This window comes from Esox lucius, chromosome 2, assembly GCF_011004845.1.
Source record: "Esox lucius isolate fEsoLuc1 chromosome 2, fEsoLuc1.pri, whole genome shotgun sequence".
NCBI lineage: Eukaryota > Metazoa > Chordata > Actinopteri > Esociformes > Esocidae > Esox > Esox lucius.
The window spans coordinates 35058968-35077687 of NC_047570.1; the positions used below are offsets into that span (position 1 = coordinate 35058968).

The following is an 18720-nucleotide window of genomic DNA, read 5'->3' on the forward strand; positions in this document are numbered from 1 at the left end:
GGATGTTTAAATTTGTCTTTATCCACAGTCTACATTAGCTTAAAGGGGATGTTTAAATTTTTCTTTATCCACAGTCTACATTAGCTTAAAGGGGATGTTTAAATTTGTCTTTATCCACAGTCTACATTAGCTTAAAGGGGATGTTTAAATTTGTCTTTATCCACAGTCTACATTAGCTTAAAGGGAATGTTTAAATTTGCCTTAATCCACAGTCTACATTAGCTTAAAGGGAATGTTTAAATTTGCCTTAATCCACAGTCTACATTAGCTTAAAGGGAACGTTCAACAGTTAGCGATAGTTCAATCTGAATGGTCTCTGTCCTGTATTAAACAAGCTGTGTTATTCCCTCTCCAGTCTCCAAGAGTTAAAGAGTCCTCGCCTGGAGCTCCAGATCCACTGTGACGTTCCCTTCCAGATGCTGGATGGGAACAGCGGCCTGGGTTCAGAGAAGATCAGCCACAACCCCTGGAGCCTCCGCTGCCACAGACAGCAGCTCAACCGCATGCGGTCTGAGTCCAAGGACAGGAAACTCTACAGTATCCCTTTATTCCAACGGGTCTTTGGTTCAGCAACGGACCCAGGATGTGGGCAGTCAGCGGTACCGTTTGGATGCTCACGCGGTGAGGTGTCTAGGATTGGACTGGGTCAACCGGACAGTGAGAGAGTCTCCTGTTTACATGTTCTTGTCTAATCAGATGGCACCGGGTTAAAATGTCACTTTATTTATCAGGGCAAGTCGAGAGACATGGCCACTGTCCGTGGGGGAGGGTCCGGGGTCTGACAGACTAAGGTGTTCCTCATTGATTGGTTGAGAGAGTCCCTTATTGACTCAAAGATAGACAGGCGTGACAGATGAACCCCTGAACGGAGGGAAAGTGTTATAACAGACGGGAGCGGACCGGGGCCACGTGTGCTCGTCTTCATTACCAGGACAGAGGTGTTTGTCAAGGCCCGGCGTGGCGCTGCCTCAGGGTCCGGTCATCAGGAAGACGTGGCACGCCGTGGGCAAACACTGTTCTCTCACCAAACACGGGCTTTCCATGGGCCCTTGTCTTAACTAGGGTCCGATAAAGGGGATGCCGACCGGTCTGATGTAGTGTGCTATGTAGAGAATAGGGGGGCCTGCTTGCAGACAGCCTAGAGGGCAAGGGGCCCCCTGAATGAGGAATTCACACGTGGGCACTCCCGCCTGCTCATCTCCTGCGTTGGGCTTTACGTGCCGACCACCCCGCCGCAACAAGATATTTCACCCAGAGACGGCGTGTGCTGTACAATCCCAGGGCAAGAAGCAGAATTCCATGTCCTCATTGAGTCCCGCCCCCCGCGGCTGACAAAGTGGACTCTGTTCTGAGGGTAGTGCACTACATGGGGGACAGGGGGCCATTTGGGATGCAGGCGTTGACGTGGGCCCAGCATCCCTGTGGTTAAAGAACAACATGCTCGTCTCTCTCACGCGTACAGCCACGGTGGTGGGCGTGAGCTGGAGACGTCACGGGACAGATCTAATTCTCTGCGGGGGCTCTTTGTTTCCTCCTGCTCCGTTTAGGTCTCTGAACGCAAAAAAAAACAAAAAACACTAATATGACGAAGGGCGTTTCGCGGTGATTGGCCTCCTGCGCTGGAAGCGGTTTAATGTGGGTTTAGGCGCACAGAAACCTATGGGCTGAACGTCTTAAAGGGACAGACACCCTTAAAATGAAATCTGACCTCAACAGCGGTCGAATGGCCACGTCTTAGCACACCATCTGTTTTGTCGATCCAGCTGTGTTTCCCAATCCAGAATGAAGTTTAATTTAGGCCCAGGGAATGATCACAATGAGGGCACGCATGTGTGTGCTTCGAGGAATGCTGAAAGGACCATGACCAAAACAAATTGGATTTAAGTAGCGGATCAGAAGTAGTTTCAGAGGAGGGGGTTGGCTGTTATGCTCTGGTCGCAGTCTAAAACCTATTGAGTACAGGTCTGTGAAGCGGTTGTCTGGGTTGGCATTCATACTTCACTCATCCCTCAGCGAGGCTCAAGCAACGTCTCAGACCTTCGCTACTTTCAAACGAATCAAAAACCCATACACATGCTAACTGGAAATTCAGAGGCCGAAATGTTGCGTTGCCTGTGTCTGTGGACTCAGTTAAATTTGATAGTCCCCGGCGCTGGGTGCTCATCGAAGCACCTCCACACACTTCCAATTCAAAGGGGTTGGAACAAAGCTCAAAATGAGTAAAACTAAATAAATATGTTCCAAGTATTGTCACAAATGATAAAGGAACATTCTTTCTGTCATCAGTCTGCTGTGTTTTTTTTGTCAGTTTCATTTACATTTTTGTAGCTTATTTTGTGGCAAATCCAGATGTTTTTAATACTATAACGTCCCAGCCCCCATGCTGTGGGCGCTGATACAACAGTACAGTACATTGTTGTATCTGTTTGCTCCCCTCAGTTGCAGCATTTTACACGCTTGCCGTGTCGTAGCATGTTACTGTACAAGAGCACGAGAGCCCTCCCCACATTTCCCCACAATCGAAGTGCTGCTATAAACAATCCGTATCACAGTGTTCCTGATCACGTGCATCCTAGTCAACACCGCTTCTGTTGTCACGTCCAGACATGGTTCTGCCATGTTTGTCTTTATAGACGGCACCATGCCGAAGCGTGAATAATCACCTAGCAACGGCTATGATGGAGGAAGAGATGCTCCGGCTGTTGCTGTTGCGGCTGTTTTGCTTGACGGTATTAATCTCCTACTCTGCACACCTACAGCTTAAGGGACTATTTGTGTTTTAAGTGACGGACGAGCTACTTCACACTTGGCGAGAGGTTCTTCGGGGCGTGCGGTGCTTTTTCCCTCCAATCCCTGCTGTCTGTTTCCGTGCTCTGGGCTGCCACGGTTGTCATATTTGGCTTCCTTTTGACAGAACATGGAATTGCTTGTGTTGCATCTCCAAAACGCAGGGCAACTTCCCTTTCAGAGGGGGACCTCGGCAGGATGGTGTTGGTTGTTGTTCTGTTGTTTGACTGACCTCCAGTCCTGCCCGTATCTGCCTTTCATAGTCTTGGATACTGTCTGTGTGTGTTAGTCATGTCTACCCCGGTCTGTTGTGGGCAGTGTGTCAGTTAGTTTTGTGCCGTGTGTAACCGTCTACAGACCGTGTAATCTGTAGCTCGTGTTTGAGTACGCTAATGGAATCCATGAACTAGTCTGTTTCTTCAGTCCAATGTAGTAGTCTGTCTCTTGAATGTGACATGGACTTCTCCCCCCCCCCCCCCCCCCCCCCCCCCCCCCCCCCCCGGAAGAGTTTGCTCCTTGACAACATGCCCTTCCCAGAGTTCCTGCTTCTGGAGAACGTGGTTCACCACTTCAGCTACCCCTGCATCCTGGACCTGAAGATGGGTACACGGCAGCACGGGGACGACGCCTCCGAGGAGAAGGCTGCCCGGCAGATGAAGAAGTGTGAACAGAGCACCTCGGCCACCCTGGGGGTACGGGTCTGTGGGATGCAGGTGAGGGGCGCCCCGCTTCTTGAATCTACAGTATTTGCCTTTGATTTTACAGACATTTAAATGAGACTCGTACAGCTGAGCCCTGTATTGAAGCAATAAGAACACACAAAAATGGAAATAATACGATCACAATTTGCGATAAGATTGTTTATACGAAATGTATAATTTCTTATGGGCCCTGAAACATTTAACCTAAGATGATTCTGAATTGCATTTCATGAGTTGGGGGTAAAATATTCAAAAGCAGATTCATCCAGTTTTGAATAGGCACGTGGTATCTTCAGAACTCTCCCGTTTGGTAACTTCTGTTCTTCCAACGGATTTTCTCTGTTAAATAATTAGGACATTGTTGCGTGACGTGAAGATTTGCAACCCTGATTCAACAGGAGGCCAAATGATAGACCGCATCCAGAGATTTGAGTGTAGAAGCTGAGGCATGCATTAATAGCATATCACCATAACTTAGCGACAACATATAAGTTGCTTGCACAGTATATTTTCTATGCTGACGTGGCAGGCATACTTTTGTTCCTATAAAAGAAACCAATTTTAATCTTTAGCTTTTTCACCAACACTTACTAAAATCCAACTCTTACCACAACATTTATCCAACTATGCAGCTCCAAACCCCTACTATAACCACAGCATTTATCTCATCCAGCTCCAAACCCCTACTATAACCACAGCTATTATCTCATCCAGATCCAAACCCCTACTATAACCACAGCATTGATCTCATCCAGCTCCAAACCCCTACTATAACCACAGCATTGATCTCATCCAGATCCAAACCCCTACTATAACCACAGCATTGATCTCATCCAGCTCCAAACCCCTACTATAACCACAGCATTGATCTCATCCAGCTCCAAACCCCTACTATAACCACAGCATTGATCTCATCCAGCTCCAAACCCCTACTATAACCACAGCATTTATCTCATCCAGCTCCAAACCCCTACTATAACCACAGCATTTATCTCATCCAGCTCCAAACCCCTACTATAACCACAGCATTTATCTCATCCAGCTCCAAACCCCTACTATAACCACAGCATTTATCTCATCCAGCTCCAAACCCCTACTATAACCACAGCATTTATCTCATCCAGCTCCAAACCCCTACTATAACCACAGCATTGATCTCATCCAGCTCCAAACCCCTACTATAACCACAGCATTGATCTCATCCAGCTCCAAACCCCTACTATAACCACAGCATTGATCTCATCCAGCTCCAAACCCCTACTATAACCACAGCATTTATCTCATCCAGCTCCAAACCCCTACTATAACCACAGCTATTATCTCACCATCCAGCTTCAAAACTACAACCACATCATTCCAAAAGGCCTCATCTGTTTGTCTGGTTCTTTTCTCTTCCGACCAGTAAATCAGATTGAGGACTCGCTCTCCTTTTGTTCTTGCTTTTATTCCAGTTCTAATAGTCCAGTTTGCGACACCTGTTTTCTGCATCCACCATGCCAGCCTCAAATTCCCTATTTAATGCACTATTCACTATTTAGTGCTCTGGTTAAAAGCTGGGGAGTATATAGGTTGCCCTTCTGGACTGTGTCACTGTTCTGTGTCGGACCAGGTGTAACCTCTCCGTGGTCTCTTCGAAACCAGGTGTACCAGATGGACACGGGCCACTATCTGTGCAGGAACAAGTACTACGGCCGGGGGCTTTCCGCCGACGGCTTCCGCCAGGCCCTCTACCAGTACATGCACAATGGGACCTCGCTCAGGACGGACCTGTTCGAGCCCATGCTGCGCAAACTGAGGAGCCTGAAGACGGTTCTGGAGAGGCAGACCACCTACCGCTTCTACTCGTCCTCTCTGCTGATCATCTACGAGGGCAAGGAGCCCGAGACGGCGGACGTCTGGCAGACACCAGCTGAAACCGGGCCACAGGACCCGCAGGACACCCACCAGCGGAACCTCCCGCAGGCCCCGGCCCAGCCCCACGGAGCCCAGATGCCAGCGGCACCGCCGCCGGACGCCAGGGTGCCGTCGGAGGAGGAGGAGGCAGCGCTGGCTGTCAACAAGGGGGTGGGGTCCGGAGGAGGTGTGGGTGTCCAAGGACTGGGGTCTGGAGTGGGGCTTCAACGGGGCGTCCAGGGACCAAAAGATTCCCCCCTCCAGGTACCCGTGGCCCCTCCACCGCCCCCAGACTGCCCCACTGCCCCGGGGCCGACCCCTAACCCCTCACAGCCCCACACGGAGCTCCCCCGGTCCCCTCTGGCCCCGGAACCCCACCACCCCCCCCCTCAGCCACGCCCCTCCAGCCCCGGGGTCGCCGTGGACGTACGCATGATAGACTTTGCCCACAGCACCTTCAAAGGTTTCCGTGACGACCAGACGGTGCACGACGGGCCGGACCGGGGCTACGTGTTCGGACTGGAGAGCCTCGTGACGATCCTGGAGAGCCTGAGAGAGGAACACCTGTAGCGGCCCAGCCTGGGGTCCACACACTGACCCCAAATGGCCCCCTCTCCTCTAAGTAGTGCACTCCGCTGGGATGACACTGTAGGGAATGTAGGGTAGTGTGTAGGGGGCCGGGGGACACTTGGGACCGGTGACCGTCGCCCTGGTGAGGAGACCTGGTGGCTGTAACCTCTAACGGACACTTCTGAATCCTCCCTCTTCAGATCTCTACAACCCACCACCCTGTCCTTGATGATTATGTTTTGAAGAAAAACCAGAAAACAGGAGAGAAAAACAGATGTTTCAGAGAAAGAAAGAGAAGCACATAATTAATACGGAGTGGGGACTGATGGACTGGTGGCAGCGTTGTCTCAAAGCTACTCTCTGTCTCACTATAAAAAGGGTAAATGTCGTGACCTTAGCCTTGTGAAGGTCACTCCTCTCCGTCTTGTGCTTCTCCTAGACTAGTGACGTGGAAAACACAGCAGGGAGCGTCTCCATCCCTGTTTGTCCTTCCCATCTCCATCCCTGTTTATCCTTCCCATCTCTTGGACAGAAGTGGCTGCCTTGACTCTTGGGCAATGTCTGTCCGCCTTGTGGGTCTGCCACCGTGTGGCCAACTGAAGTATTGCATTGAAGAACAGCACCGGATGAAGTCAGGGTTTTGTTTGAAGCTGAAGCAGCCACTGCTCAGGGCAAGTCCAGGGCAATTTTTGGAAAACATGCCAGGTCTCCGCAGTGAGATTGGCATGAGAAAGGGGTGTGTGTCCGTCTGTTTGTGTGTGTGTTTAAGGAATGTTAGGGACCGCGGGTGGGGTTAGGTAAAAGGGTGGGTGGTCTTGCTAAGTCCCTAACAGAAGTATTCCTATCAGGGTAGGGCTGCAGCATTCTGGGAACTTTCAGGACATATCCTGGATTTTACCAAAATCCCGGATAGGGAATTCCCAGCTATCAGAAGGGAGAGAACAGGATATACAGAATTCTTCAGCCATGACACCAAAATATATCGGGGAATTGCTGAAAGTTTTCAGGATTTTTCAGCCCCCCCCAAAGCTTTGCTTTGATTTTGATGTTTGTTTTGAGAGCTTTACTGTGACAGAAAGAAGCCAAAGGGTTAGTACCTGGCTCTTCCTCTTGATGAGAGGTTGAAAAAGAAAACCAAATGTACATCCATAATGGCACCCGATTCCCTAGTTAATGCACTTGTCTGGACCAGAACATGGTACCCACTTGGCCCACTGGGACTGCACCAGATGGAGAATAGAGTGCTGTTTCAGAAGCAGCCCGAGGGTCCGGCTGTAAAGATGGCACGGTTCAGTCTCTCTCTATATGCACGCGGTCTTCTAACTTGGAAACAGGTCAGTTTCATTGTGTTGCTTTTTATATTAGCCTCTCCTCACTTCCAGTATAGCCACCTGACCGTTTAGTTTGTCATCCGTTTATTATTCCTGGATTTTCGTTGCCTATTTCTGCTGATCCCACCCTGCCTTGGCCAGTGTGTCTGGTTATTTAGGCGTGTCCCAGCCTGGACTGCCAACAGAACAGTTTATACAGTCATCCTCCACTCCAGACTCCTTGGAGACCCTTTGTCCTCATGTCAAAAAATACGCCTTTTTCTCTTGTTTTATCACCCTGAAAAGATAAAATATATTTCCTTTTTAATTTGCACTGTATTTAAAGCGTCGAAAGCATGATATTATTTTATATATTGTAGCTAATTATTTTCTTTTAGGGTGTTAAATCACATCAAGGGGTGGAACTAAACGGCTCTCCAGATCTTTGTTCAACTCAGATTTGCAGTCATCATATTGGGCCTGCCTGGCACAATTCAGCAAATGGAGTAGTCGCTGTGATGCAAGCCTCTTCCATGATCCGGCACTCTGGGAACGCGGGTCACAGCAAAGGCTCAAAGGGTTTGAAATATTTCAAATGGCATTTGAACCTCGGTCTGCTCCTCTCTCTCACCACCGACTCACACACACACACACACACACACACGGTGAGCCCCTGTCCGCCATCTTGGCACGTGTAGCAGAACAATAGAAGACTCTCCACTCATTCACCACTCTCCCCCTTCTCCTTTCCCCACTGCGCCCTCCCCCTGTTGCCCCACAGCCCAGTCACCGTGGACGGAGAGAGTCTCAGTAAGTCTAGTGTCACTCAGTTGATTAGGATGTCTCTCTGTGTGTGATTGAAGTATGTTCCACTGTCGCCATTAAATCACTTTGCTGAGTTCATGTGGATTATTTTTCCCCTCCTCTGCTGACATGATGCGGGTCTGGTCCCAGTTTAATATATCTGACATGATTCCAAGAATCGGTAATTTAATCAGTGTCATATCCGGAATCTTACGACCAGGATTTCTGGAAATGCCAGGGCTGTGTGTGTACTCTACCCGAACACTGCAAACCTTAATCTGCAACTACTGGCACTACGGTTCTATGGTCTTTAGATCTATGCTCCGCTAATATACACAAATGACGTGACCAGAACTGTTGAAATGTTTCCTAGGTCAGGTCACCCATATATTGGATGAAAGCAATCAATGTTGGAATTTAAACTGTTGAACTACTGGCTCTGTTGGTGTAGAGATGTCTCTCATCTACACGCATCTTGATTCTATTCTGATTTTAGAATTGATTATTTCTGTGCTTCTAGTTCTAGATATTTGGCAAAATCAAGGAGAAAATAGTCTCAAGGAAAGGTTGTTGCCCTCCTCAGTGTCACTGTATTCGACTCTGTGTTCTTGTCTTCCTGTCCCTAGAGATCCAAACTCATTCTTATTTATTGAACACCTTTTTTTCAAACTCTTACTAATGTGGAGAAAAAATATATAATAATAGCCTGTGGGGAAGGAGACATTTGTATCGGTCTACTTTGCGGGGCTTTGTTACTGTAAAAAGAGAACATTGCTGATGTTGATTAACATTCAGAAATGTTTTGGAGAAATTAAATTGCTTTAGGGGGAAGGACAAATAAATAGAAATTCCCAAATTGACGTATTTTCGAAGGACCTCACTAGACCCCAGACTACAATCTTCCACAAAAAAAACAGTGTTATTTTAATTTGTTTTAACCTTTTAAAATTGTATCATTTGCCTTTAAATTAAGTCTGGTAAAACAACAATAGCAAATGCGTTTTTAGTTTGCAGTTGAACCACCAGATCTGTGCCGTGCCAGGGACCAGCGGTGGCAGCCCCTTTGGCACGCCAGCGGCCCTGGCCGGACATTGGGGACTTGGGCGTCACCGGAATACGATGCCATTTGTAACGCACACAAACATAAAGGAATAGTAAAAACCTGAATGTTCTAGTTGGAGGGAAAGAATAATCCATATGAGTCTGTGAAGGGATCGGGAAGGAGAACTGAAAATGGCCTCTGTGGTGGACGTTATTTGTCTTTCCATAGATGTGAGAAATTGTAGAATTACTCCAAAAGTATCTTTTGTTGTTGCATGGATGGATATTTTTTTAAGAATTATAATATGACATCTTTATGACAACTTTGAATGTGAGCTATAAAACATTTATTTAAGAAAGGAATGTTTCTCTGTGGTTTTTCTTGTCTCGTGTTTTTTTCCATCTGTAGTGTGAACTGCGCGGGCCATCTACCATGTTGTCTCGCTCATCATCAGGCAAATGAGCAGACATCATGAAGTAGAGTGTGTGAACTATTTACAGGGTTGTTTTACAAATCCTGCCCGGGGATTAGTTCAGGGGTCACTTGGAGGGTGGTGAAATTGACCAGCACCATCCGGGTTGTGGCGGGGGTAAATCAAATATGGGTGTCTTGCCTTGTTGTGCTCTAGCAACTCCTTGTGGAGGTTTGAGTCGCTAGATCTCTACAAAAACCAGAACGGGGCTGAATGTGCTTCAGAAGACATCAACATCTTATGTTCTGAGGCTGCTTGATGTTGCTGTGGTGAGGTAAATTGGATGTCATGAAACTGGAGAGAGATATATTGTACAAGAGTTAAAAAAAAAAAAAAAAAAGGTATTGTACTAACATTCAAAAAACAGAAAAAAAGCTAGCAACATATTCCACTTTCCTCTCCCAGCCAACAGCACACTATAAACTGGCTGGCATCATTGGCGAAGGGATGAACCAATAGTGATCACCACTTGGACCCATGACCAGGGCGGTTCTCTACAGTATTTCCTGGTCCTTGGGACCCAAAGGGTTGTTTGTTTTTGTTTTCCCCCGTAGCACTCACACCTGATTCAAATTTTGCTCTACCACTTACACGATTGATGTAACCAATATATAATCAAGTCTTTAATCTGAATCAGGTGTATGAGTGCTGGGGCAAACATAGAAATGTGCACCCCTTTGGGTCGTGAGGACCAGGATTGGGAGATATTACTCTAGGAGATGCATTCCAAACCTAAAACCAACATACACCCAGTGTTCAAAAGGAACTCCACCCAGCCTCATCTAAGGCCCAGGTTGGCACACTGGTGGTTTAGAAACTGGCCCTGAGGTGGAGCAAAGCCTTCAAAAACTACCTGAATGAATGTGCTGCTTTATTTGTTTTCACACGACTGAAGCTGAAATTGCAGACAAATTATTTTAACATGGAGAATGACCCTGCTGAAAGAGCTCAAGGTTCGATTCTCATGGGGTCAGAATGAACAATAACAAAGTATGAAATATATGCACTAACTACCGAAAGTGTGTACGGATATTAAGTTCTGATTAATTTCAAAAGGGCCACGCTTAAGATTCCACGTAGCCGGCTGTCGACCAATTGCGTAAATGTTGTCATGTACCGTCACACGGTTGTTAAGCTAATCATCACGACATTTCTGGCAGAAAATCATGGTGAGTTGACAAACTGCAAACTGTATTTAAAAGTACGCGATGTCATGTTTCCAAAACGATACATAATTTCCAAGACTCGTTGAAGTACAACACTGCATGCCCAAACATTACCCATAATGCAGTGCATGGCCCATTGACAAATTGGTAAATGCGTAGGGGTGTTTTCTATCTCACAGCATATGTCAACGAGTCATGAAACGTCAGATGTTTCACCTCCAATAACATTGAGGAATTTCACAGCGCTTTCACGCCACGTTGTTTTGCTGTGATTGGACACTGGTCGGAAAATGGAAGGGGTGCGGCCAAATGGGTGTGCGGGTGATCAATTAATGAAAATAAAACATTGTGATGGATATCCTGGTATCACGATGCACTCGTAACGTATCGAATCAATGCCGTTCAACCAAACAGTTACATTTTGAACTACACATGCAAATATGAAGGAAACTTATTATTTCAGTGACCCTACGTCACGAGTTGTAGGTGAAATGCATTCTGGTCTAGGTCCGCCCATCTATGAAGGTTTTGGACATGTTTTGCTTGTCTTGTCATTTAAAAAAATTAAAACCTGTCTTACATGTTTTTAGTGGCTACGTGTCATTCACTTATTTCGTCAGTTTTAACGTATTTTTGACAATTTGAAGAAACGCGGTGGGAAAGGATATATTAACTTTTTGAGTGAGTTCTGTTTTATTTTTGTACTTTGTTGTTGATTTACCTAAAAGCCAGTTATCTGTTGTCGCCTGATGTATTAACGAAGCCAATGCAGTTTGAGTAGTAAATGTAGCGATCTGACTAACGTTATGTGTAATTATTTTCTTTTTTTGAAGTTCCTCCACCCACTCGGTAGAAGGCAGTTAACTTGACTTTCATTCATTTAGCTTGCGAAGACACGAAGCTACCTAGCCAGCAAGTGTAGCTAGCTACATTTCTTGTGTGAAAACCACTGTGTATAGGTTAGTCATATCAACCTCAAGTTTACGATACACTTGGCTAGACAATCGTTTAATGTTAGCTAGCTTGCTAACCAAATACTTTCGTAGTTACTAGAACTGGGATGGACAGAGGAACAGCACATTGGTTCTGCCAGCCACCTGGCCTGGAAGTATTCAGGAACACGGAATATTTTATTGTATGTTGTAAGGATACTGGCATTTGGCCATATAGGGAAGTCACCTAGGTCCAGTACAGCCTAATGACGAAAACGTCAACATTTGCACAACGGGAATACTGTATACATAGAGCAGCTGTAGGGTGTTAACTGTTAGTCGTATCTAGATTTTCCAGCCCTGGCTTGGCCAGTACAATTAGATCTAATCAACAACAAACAAAATCTGAACTCACTCAAAGTTACTTATGACTAAATTTTTGTTGAAACATTTCAGTAATTGATTAATGATTATTCATTTGGCATGCTTTGTGTTTTTTATTATTCCATCTAGGTGACAATAGCGTCAATCTCCCAGGACTTGATGCTTGTTTCCACTTCACTCTATTCATCCCATTGATGACCCCCACTCCTACCAGGCCAACATGAAAGCTCTGATCCTAGTGGGCGGCTATGGCACCAGACTGCGACCTTTAACCCTAAGTGTACCTAAACCACTAGTGGAGTTTGCCAACAAACCTATCCTTCTGCATCAGGTGGAAGCTCTTGTCAAGGTCAGTGAGGTTTATGTCAAATTGAGTTTTATTTAATGTTGTCACATGAGCTGAATACAGCAGGTGTAGTCTTCATCACTGAGAGTCTTACACGAAGAGAGATAAAATAGATGCACACTCGGACAATGACCAAGCGATATAATGAAAGGGGGTCTGTTTCTGAGTCTGTGTGAAGGAATGTGAGGTAGTTGAACTCGCTATATTAGTTTTAGGGGCTTAACTGACCATGCACATGGATAATAAAAAGATTATAAGATAAGTGTGGATGTCTAAATGTGGATTTATAATCCACCTACTGCAACACTGACAGTGTAGAAGGCTGTGCCTAACCATACCAGTGACAGTGGGCCTGGTTACTGTGAACTAGCATAACAAGACGCATTGAAGACCTGTTTTGTATCTGCGGAAGCAAAGTGGCCGCTAGACCTGAAACGATTGCTCTGCTATTCGGCTCAGAGGCCAAGTCTGTGAGCGCGGTTTATTTTGTCTTCCTGGCAGGCTGGAGTGGACCATGTTATCCTGGCTGTGAGTTACATGTCAGATCTGTTGGAGCGCGAGATGAGGGTTCAGGAAGAGCGGGTGAGTGGTTCTAACATTGTCGACCTCTCTGTTGTTTTGTAGTTCAGTTTCTTCTTTTTTTGGTCCAACCTAAGTACTTAACACTTACACTGGGAATTTTTGTGTTTACAGCTTGGTATTAAAATCTCCCTGTCACATGAGAAGGAGCCACTGGGCACAGGTATGTGGTGTAGATCCATTGGGGGTGTCCAATGATTAGTCCCTCCATCTCCTACTGGGGACATTCAGGGATTAGTCCCTCCATCTCCTACTGGGGACATTCAGGGATTAGTCCCTCCATCTCCTACTGGGGACATTCAGGGATTAGTCCCTCCTTCTCTGAATAAACCTTCCATCATTTATCAACTGCCATATCGATGGCCCTTTTTTTCTATACAACAATTAGTCTTTTGTTCTGTAGGGGTAATATAGAGGTAAAATATGTCCACCCCAGGAGTGTCTGTTGTTCTTGTCCCCCAGCGGGTCCTCTGGCCCTGGCCCGGGAGCTGCTCACAGACAACGATGAGCCTTTCTTCGTTCTCAACAGTGATGTCATCTGTGACTTCCCCTTTGAGGACATGTTGAAGTTCCACAAGCACCACGGGAGAGAAGGAACCATTGTGGTGAGTACTGATGCATTCCAAACCAACCGCTAGCCCCTACGCCCTGACCGCTAGCCCCTACGCCCTGACCGCTAGCCCCTACGCCCTGACCGCTAGCCCCTACGCCCTGACCGCTAGTCCCTAGTTTCTCCTGTAAGTCATTGCGAGCGGTGCGACTGCAGCCGGCTCGGTCTCCAACGAGCGCTGTCTGTTCCCAGGTGACCAAGGTGGAGGAGCCGTCTAAGTACGGTGTGGTGGTTTACGAAGCAGAGAACGGTCGCATCCACCGCTTTGTGGAGAAACCACAGGTGTTCGTCTCCAACAAGATCAACGCTGGAATGTACATCTTCAGCCCCTCCATGCTTAAGAGGATACAGGTCAGTGCCGGCAGAAAACAGCCCATTTCCCGGGGGAACCTTGTACCTCCTTACATGGGGAATCCACAGAACAGAGTGTCATTTTAGGACGTCCAGCTGATGTTCTGGTGGCCGCTGTTATAAATGTCAGTCAGTCAGGAAACTTCTAACTATATTTAGGGTTTTTCTCCTGTGTTTCTGACTTGACCCCTGTCTGTTCTTTCAGCTGAGACCAACCTCTATTGAGAAGGAGATTTTCCCTCTAATGGCGGAGGAGAATCATCTCTACGCCATGGAGTTACAAGGTATCTCCTCCCCAATCTCCTCCCCATCCTCTAAATCAGAGATGAGCCACACTCAGTCTCTGTCCGTGCCTGCCTCTGACATAAGCTGTTTCAGTACCACCCCTACATTAAGCAGTATCATTAGCTTGCCCTGTTTGTTGATGTTCTCCCCGTGGTCTACTGTGTCCGTCTCAGGGTTCTGGATGGACATTGGTCAGCCTAAGGACTTCCTAACAGGGATGTGCATGTATCTGCAGTCCGTGCGACAAACCGCGCCCGACCGCCTGACCACTGGCACTGGTTTCCTGGGTAATGTGCTTGTGGTGAGTCAGGACCTGCATTTACCTTCACTTCTCACCAGATGGCGCCTCCGCGCCACCACCAGAATAGGGCTTCAACAACGAGTGGCAGTCAATTATCAGTTTTCCCTTTTAGTTGTTAATGAATGAATGTTATTATACGGACAGGGTCCTGATTCCAGGGGTCCCCATGTCCTATTCAAGGGGTTTTCCTATGTTAGCCCCAAGGTCTAGAGCTGACTGGTTAACTGTTCCTCTGTATCAATGTCACCCCCCCCCCCCCCGATACAGTGTAGAACAAGGACGGTTGTATTCTGACCTGTCATTAGGGTTAGTAGTCAGTCCGTACAATTCCGACCTGGTCCCACGTGGGAATCGAACCCAAAACCTCTGGCGTTGCAAGCGCCATGCTCTCAACCAATATTCACGACAACCTTGGAGAAATTTGGGTTTAACAGCCCTGTTACTGACCTCACACTGTCTCCCCGCAATGTCTCCCACGCTGTTACCTGTTGCTTTGGGAACGAGTTGTTTGGCTCTACCGGGTTCAGAATGTGTTGCTTAAATTCTAGTTGTCATCTATAACTGGTCGTTGTTCTGTTTTTCCAGGACCCTACAGCTGTGATTGGTCAGAACTGCACCATCGGGCCCAATGTGACCATCGGGGCTGGGGTGGTACTGGAGGACGGGGTCCGGATAAAGAGATGTACAGTGCTGAAGGGGTCAAGGGTCAGGTCACACTCCTGGCTAGAGTCCTGTATTGTAGGCTGGAGCTCCTCTGTGGGACAGTGGGTGAGTCAATATATTTAAACATTTAAAAGATATATATATATAAATATATACTCTCACTGTGCTTCCCTGCATGTGCATAGACAGACACCATGAAAACTTGAAAAGAACAAGAAAAGGGAGGATGACTGCTGCTGTTGTAAATGGGGTTCTATGAATAAATGTTTTGATCTGGTGATGTTTGGGGGAGTCGCCTGCATCAAATGCTGTGTTACCGTGACTCAGTTTTCTGCTCAGGAGACTGTGCGTCCTTGGCTGTCTGGAGGTGCGTCCTGATGTGCTTAGTTTATCTGATAAACAGGAAATGACAAAGGATTAGTCTCAACTTTCTGGGCCCAAATAAGGGTATGATATGAACTAGTTACATTTATTTGAATCAGCGCTGCCGGAGTTAAATCAGTGGACTTGGGTGAATTTCTTATCATTTTATATGGGTATGTTTTAGTACCTTCTGAAATGTAGAGTTCACTGGGCATTTTAACATGGAACGATTTCACCTGTACACAGTAATAGAACCACGTCTTCTTCAGTGTGCTAAATGTCCAAACAGCGATGACAAATAGTCAAAACCACCACAGCTTTAAACACTCAATATTTATGAATATACAGTGGGATGATAAAGGAAAAAAAACTTTGTAATAAGGGCTTTATGCATCAGTGCAAAATCTACTATAATATCCACCTCTGTGTAGTTCTACTGTAACATCCCTCTCTGTATAGTTCTACTGTAACATCCCTCTCTCTCCATGTCACTCTCTGTCTTCAGGTACGTATGGAGAACGTAACAGTCCTGGGTGAGGATGTTATTGTGAATGATGAGCTCTACCTCAATGGTGCCAACGTCCTTCCTCACAAGTCCATCACCGACTCTGTGCCTGAACCGCGCATCATCATGTAGTCAAGGAACAACCCGCAGACACTTCAACCCACCCACGCTTCATTAGAACTCGGCCCAAGTGCTTCAACCCCTCTCAAGTGCCAGAGTAGGGATGCAGTTGTCCCAGGTTCCAGTCTGTTCCTGCTGACCCTCTATGTCATCTTATGGCACAGCGTATAAGTCAAGAAATGATGCAACAGCAGACTGGTACCCTGGGTAGTGTTTAGACAAGAGGTTCAAGCCAAAGGGAACTGGTTAGCCAGGGCTTGTTTTGAATTCATCCTGTTGCCCCCCCCCCCCCCCCCCCCCCAACCCCAAGTGTATCTGAGAGGGTTCAATAATCAAATGTTAATGACTCCTTGCCTTCTGGATATGTGGGATCTCTTAATCTCTTGCAATGATTATGTCTCTATAAACATGTTTTTTTTTTTTACAAATCACTCTGGGCTGGGTGGGGCTGATTGAGGTGGAGGGAAAATGACAAATGGATTTACAGACGCTGTGCCCAAAACGGCACCATGTCCCCTTAGTTTGTGCCCTACCTTTGATGTGTGCCCTTGGGTCTCTGTTCCCTATCAAGGGCACTACTTCGGACTGAGGCCAAGGTCGAAAGCAGGGCACCAAATAGGGAATAGGTGCTATTTGAGGCTGGTGGGGGATGACTAGGGCGGCAGTGAACATGCTGTAGAGCTTCACTGACACGGTTTCTACTGACCGTGGGGAGGAGTGAGGTATAGCGCCATATGTTTCTAATGACCGTGGGGAGTAGTGAGGTATAGCGCCATATGTTTCTACTGACCGTGGGGAGTAGTGAGGTATAGCGCCATATGTTTCTACTGACCGTGGGGAGTAGTGAGGTATAGCACCATATGTTTCTACTGACCGTGGGGAGGAGTGAGGTATAGCGCCATATGTTTCTACTGACCGTGGGGAGGAGTGAGGTATAGCGCCATATGTTTCTACTGACCGTGGGGAGGAGTGAGGTATAGCGCCATATGTTTCTAATGACCGTGGGGAGTAGTGAGGTATAGCACCATATGTTTCTACTGACCGTGGGGAGGAGTGAGGTATAGCACCATATGTTTCTACTGACCGTGGGGAGTAGTGAGGTATAGCGCCATATGTTTCTACTGACCGTGGGGAGGAGTGAGGTATAGCGCCATATGTTTCTACTGACCGTGGGGAGGAGTGAGGTATAGCGCTATATGTTTCTACTGACCGTGGGGAGTAGTGAGGTATAGCGCCATATGTTTCTACTGACCGTGGGGAGTAGTGAGGTATAGCACCATATGTTTCTACTGACCGTGGGGAGTAGTGAGGTATAGCACCATATGTTTCTACTGACCGTGGGGAGGAGTGAGGTATAGCACCATATGTTTCTACTGACCGTGGGGAGGAGTGAGGTATTGCACCATGTGTTGCTGGCAGTGTTGATATTTTGCCTTTTGAAGGGGCTTGGTACGTTCAAAGAGGTAACGTACAAGGATCATGTGACGGGAGTGCCCCTTTAACGAACAGGGCTGTATTTGTTTAGCATCATTTGTCCCTACAATGTTCTGCCAACTTCTTCTTCTGCTGCCAACCTCTTTGCCCTTCTGTTTATTGACCAGGTATCCTCATTGGTCAAAAGAATAGTTCAGTGTTTTGGATTTTGTTAGATTTTGTTTGAGACCGACAGTGCCCAGTCCCACAGTGTCTGTGAAACCATCCCTTGACACCCATTTCATTTAATTTCATGATGAACGTATACAACTTAAATGTCCTTCACTGATTCCTTGCAAATGTTCTTATGCTTTGGCCATTTTGGGAAGCAGCCGAGGACCATTTGGGGGCAATCCAGGAAGGACTTTAAAGATTCACCCACAGTCTCCTTAACACATCTTTTAAGAAGCCTGTATTTCTGCTTGTCTTTTGTTTTGAAACAGATTGTATTTTCTCCCAGGAGCCCTAGACTGCTGTGGATCGTAGTTAAGCCGAACAACATCCAGATAGTAAAATGTAAATTTTTCTTCTCTAGAGGTTATGTCTATGTCAAAAGGTTGCAGGTTACTGGTAATGTTCCCCATGTTTCCAGTTTTCCAGAAAAGCTAGTCTGGTGTTTCAGTTTTCCAACTGTCCAGGATTTATGGAAAACCCCAGAATCCTGGGGGAAAGTTCCAGAATTGTTTGACCCTAAGTGGGTGTAGACATTGTTTTTGACTGTATCCCATGTTTAACTGGATTGGGGGGGGGTTCAGTAGACAGCCCAATGGGGGCCAGTCAACCAATCACTGATGAGTGTTGACCATGCCACCCGGGTGATCAAATCCAATTGAAGTGAACACTTTTAATGATGTATGTTTTTTATCATATTAATATAACGAATTGATTGACCAACTTGTTTCTTTTGTAATTTAACTTTTCCGTTACAACTGATTACAAAATCAAATATGTGAGCTAGGCGTTTTGTCTCTGAGTTTTGTGGGAAAATACACTGCTCAAATAAATGAAGGGAACACGTAATCATCACAGTATAACACCAAGTCTGTTGAACCTCAGGGTTATT

General features: G+C 46.6%; 2 protein-coding genes across 10 annotated transcripts in view; both read left to right on the top strand.

Annotated features, from left to right (window-relative positions):
• Positions 1-9702, top strand: part of ip6k1 (inositol hexakisphosphate kinase 1) — a 42896-nt gene extending 33194 nt beyond the window's left edge. For 6 of the 7 annotated variants that reach the window (XM_029113518.2, XM_013137372.4, XM_029113517.2 and 3 more), the window contains 3 exons: positions 356-537; positions 3325-3500; positions 5130-9702. In XM_029113518.2, coding sequence (XP_028969351.2) covers positions 356-537; positions 3325-3500; positions 5130-5951 — 1180 coding nt within the window. In that variant the 3' untranslated portion in view covers positions 5952-9702. The remainder of the gene's footprint in view (positions 1-355; positions 538-3324; positions 3501-5129) is intronic. The other variant, XR_002197853.3, reaches the window with a different exon arrangement.
• Positions 9703-11245: 1543 nt separating this feature from the next.
• Positions 11246-18555, top strand: gmppb (GDP-mannose pyrophosphorylase B). Of its 3 annotated transcripts, none has more exons than XM_029113548.2 (10): positions 11246-11426; positions 12191-12410; positions 12909-12989; positions 13101-13149; positions 13449-13591; positions 13789-13947; positions 14153-14231; positions 14406-14533; positions 15119-15301; positions 16065-18555. In XM_029113548.2, exons 2-10 carry the CDS (start codon positions 12282-12284, stop codon positions 16194-16196), a joined length of 1083 nt encoding a protein of 360 aa, XP_028969381.1. In that variant the 5' UTR covers positions 11246-11426; positions 12191-12281; the 3' UTR covers positions 16197-18555. The 3 variants fall into 3 exon arrangements, with proteins under 3 accessions (XP_028969381.1, XP_028969382.1, XP_028969386.1); XM_029113549.2 differs by having other exon boundaries at positions 11246-11399; XM_029113553.2 differs by lacking the exon at positions 11246-11426 and adding an exon at positions 11641-11704.
• Positions 18556-18720: the final 165 nt, after the last annotated feature.

What these genes read in the sequence shown, in the direction of transcription:
- gmppb (XM_029113548.2), top strand. Translation starts at nt 12,282, where the DNA reads ATGAAAGCTCTGATCCTAGTGGGCGGCTATGGCACCAGACTGCGACCT. An exon ending in GAAGGAGCCACTGGGCACAG is followed by an intron (nt 13,150 to 13,448) that starts GTATGTGGTGTA and finishes CTTGTCCCCCAG; the next exon opens with CGGGTCCTCTGGCCCTGGCC. An exon ending in CCATGCTTAAGAGGATACAG is followed by an intron (nt 13,948 to 14,152) that starts GTCAGTGCCGGC and finishes CTGTTCTTTCAG; the next exon opens with CTGAGACCAACCTCTATTGA.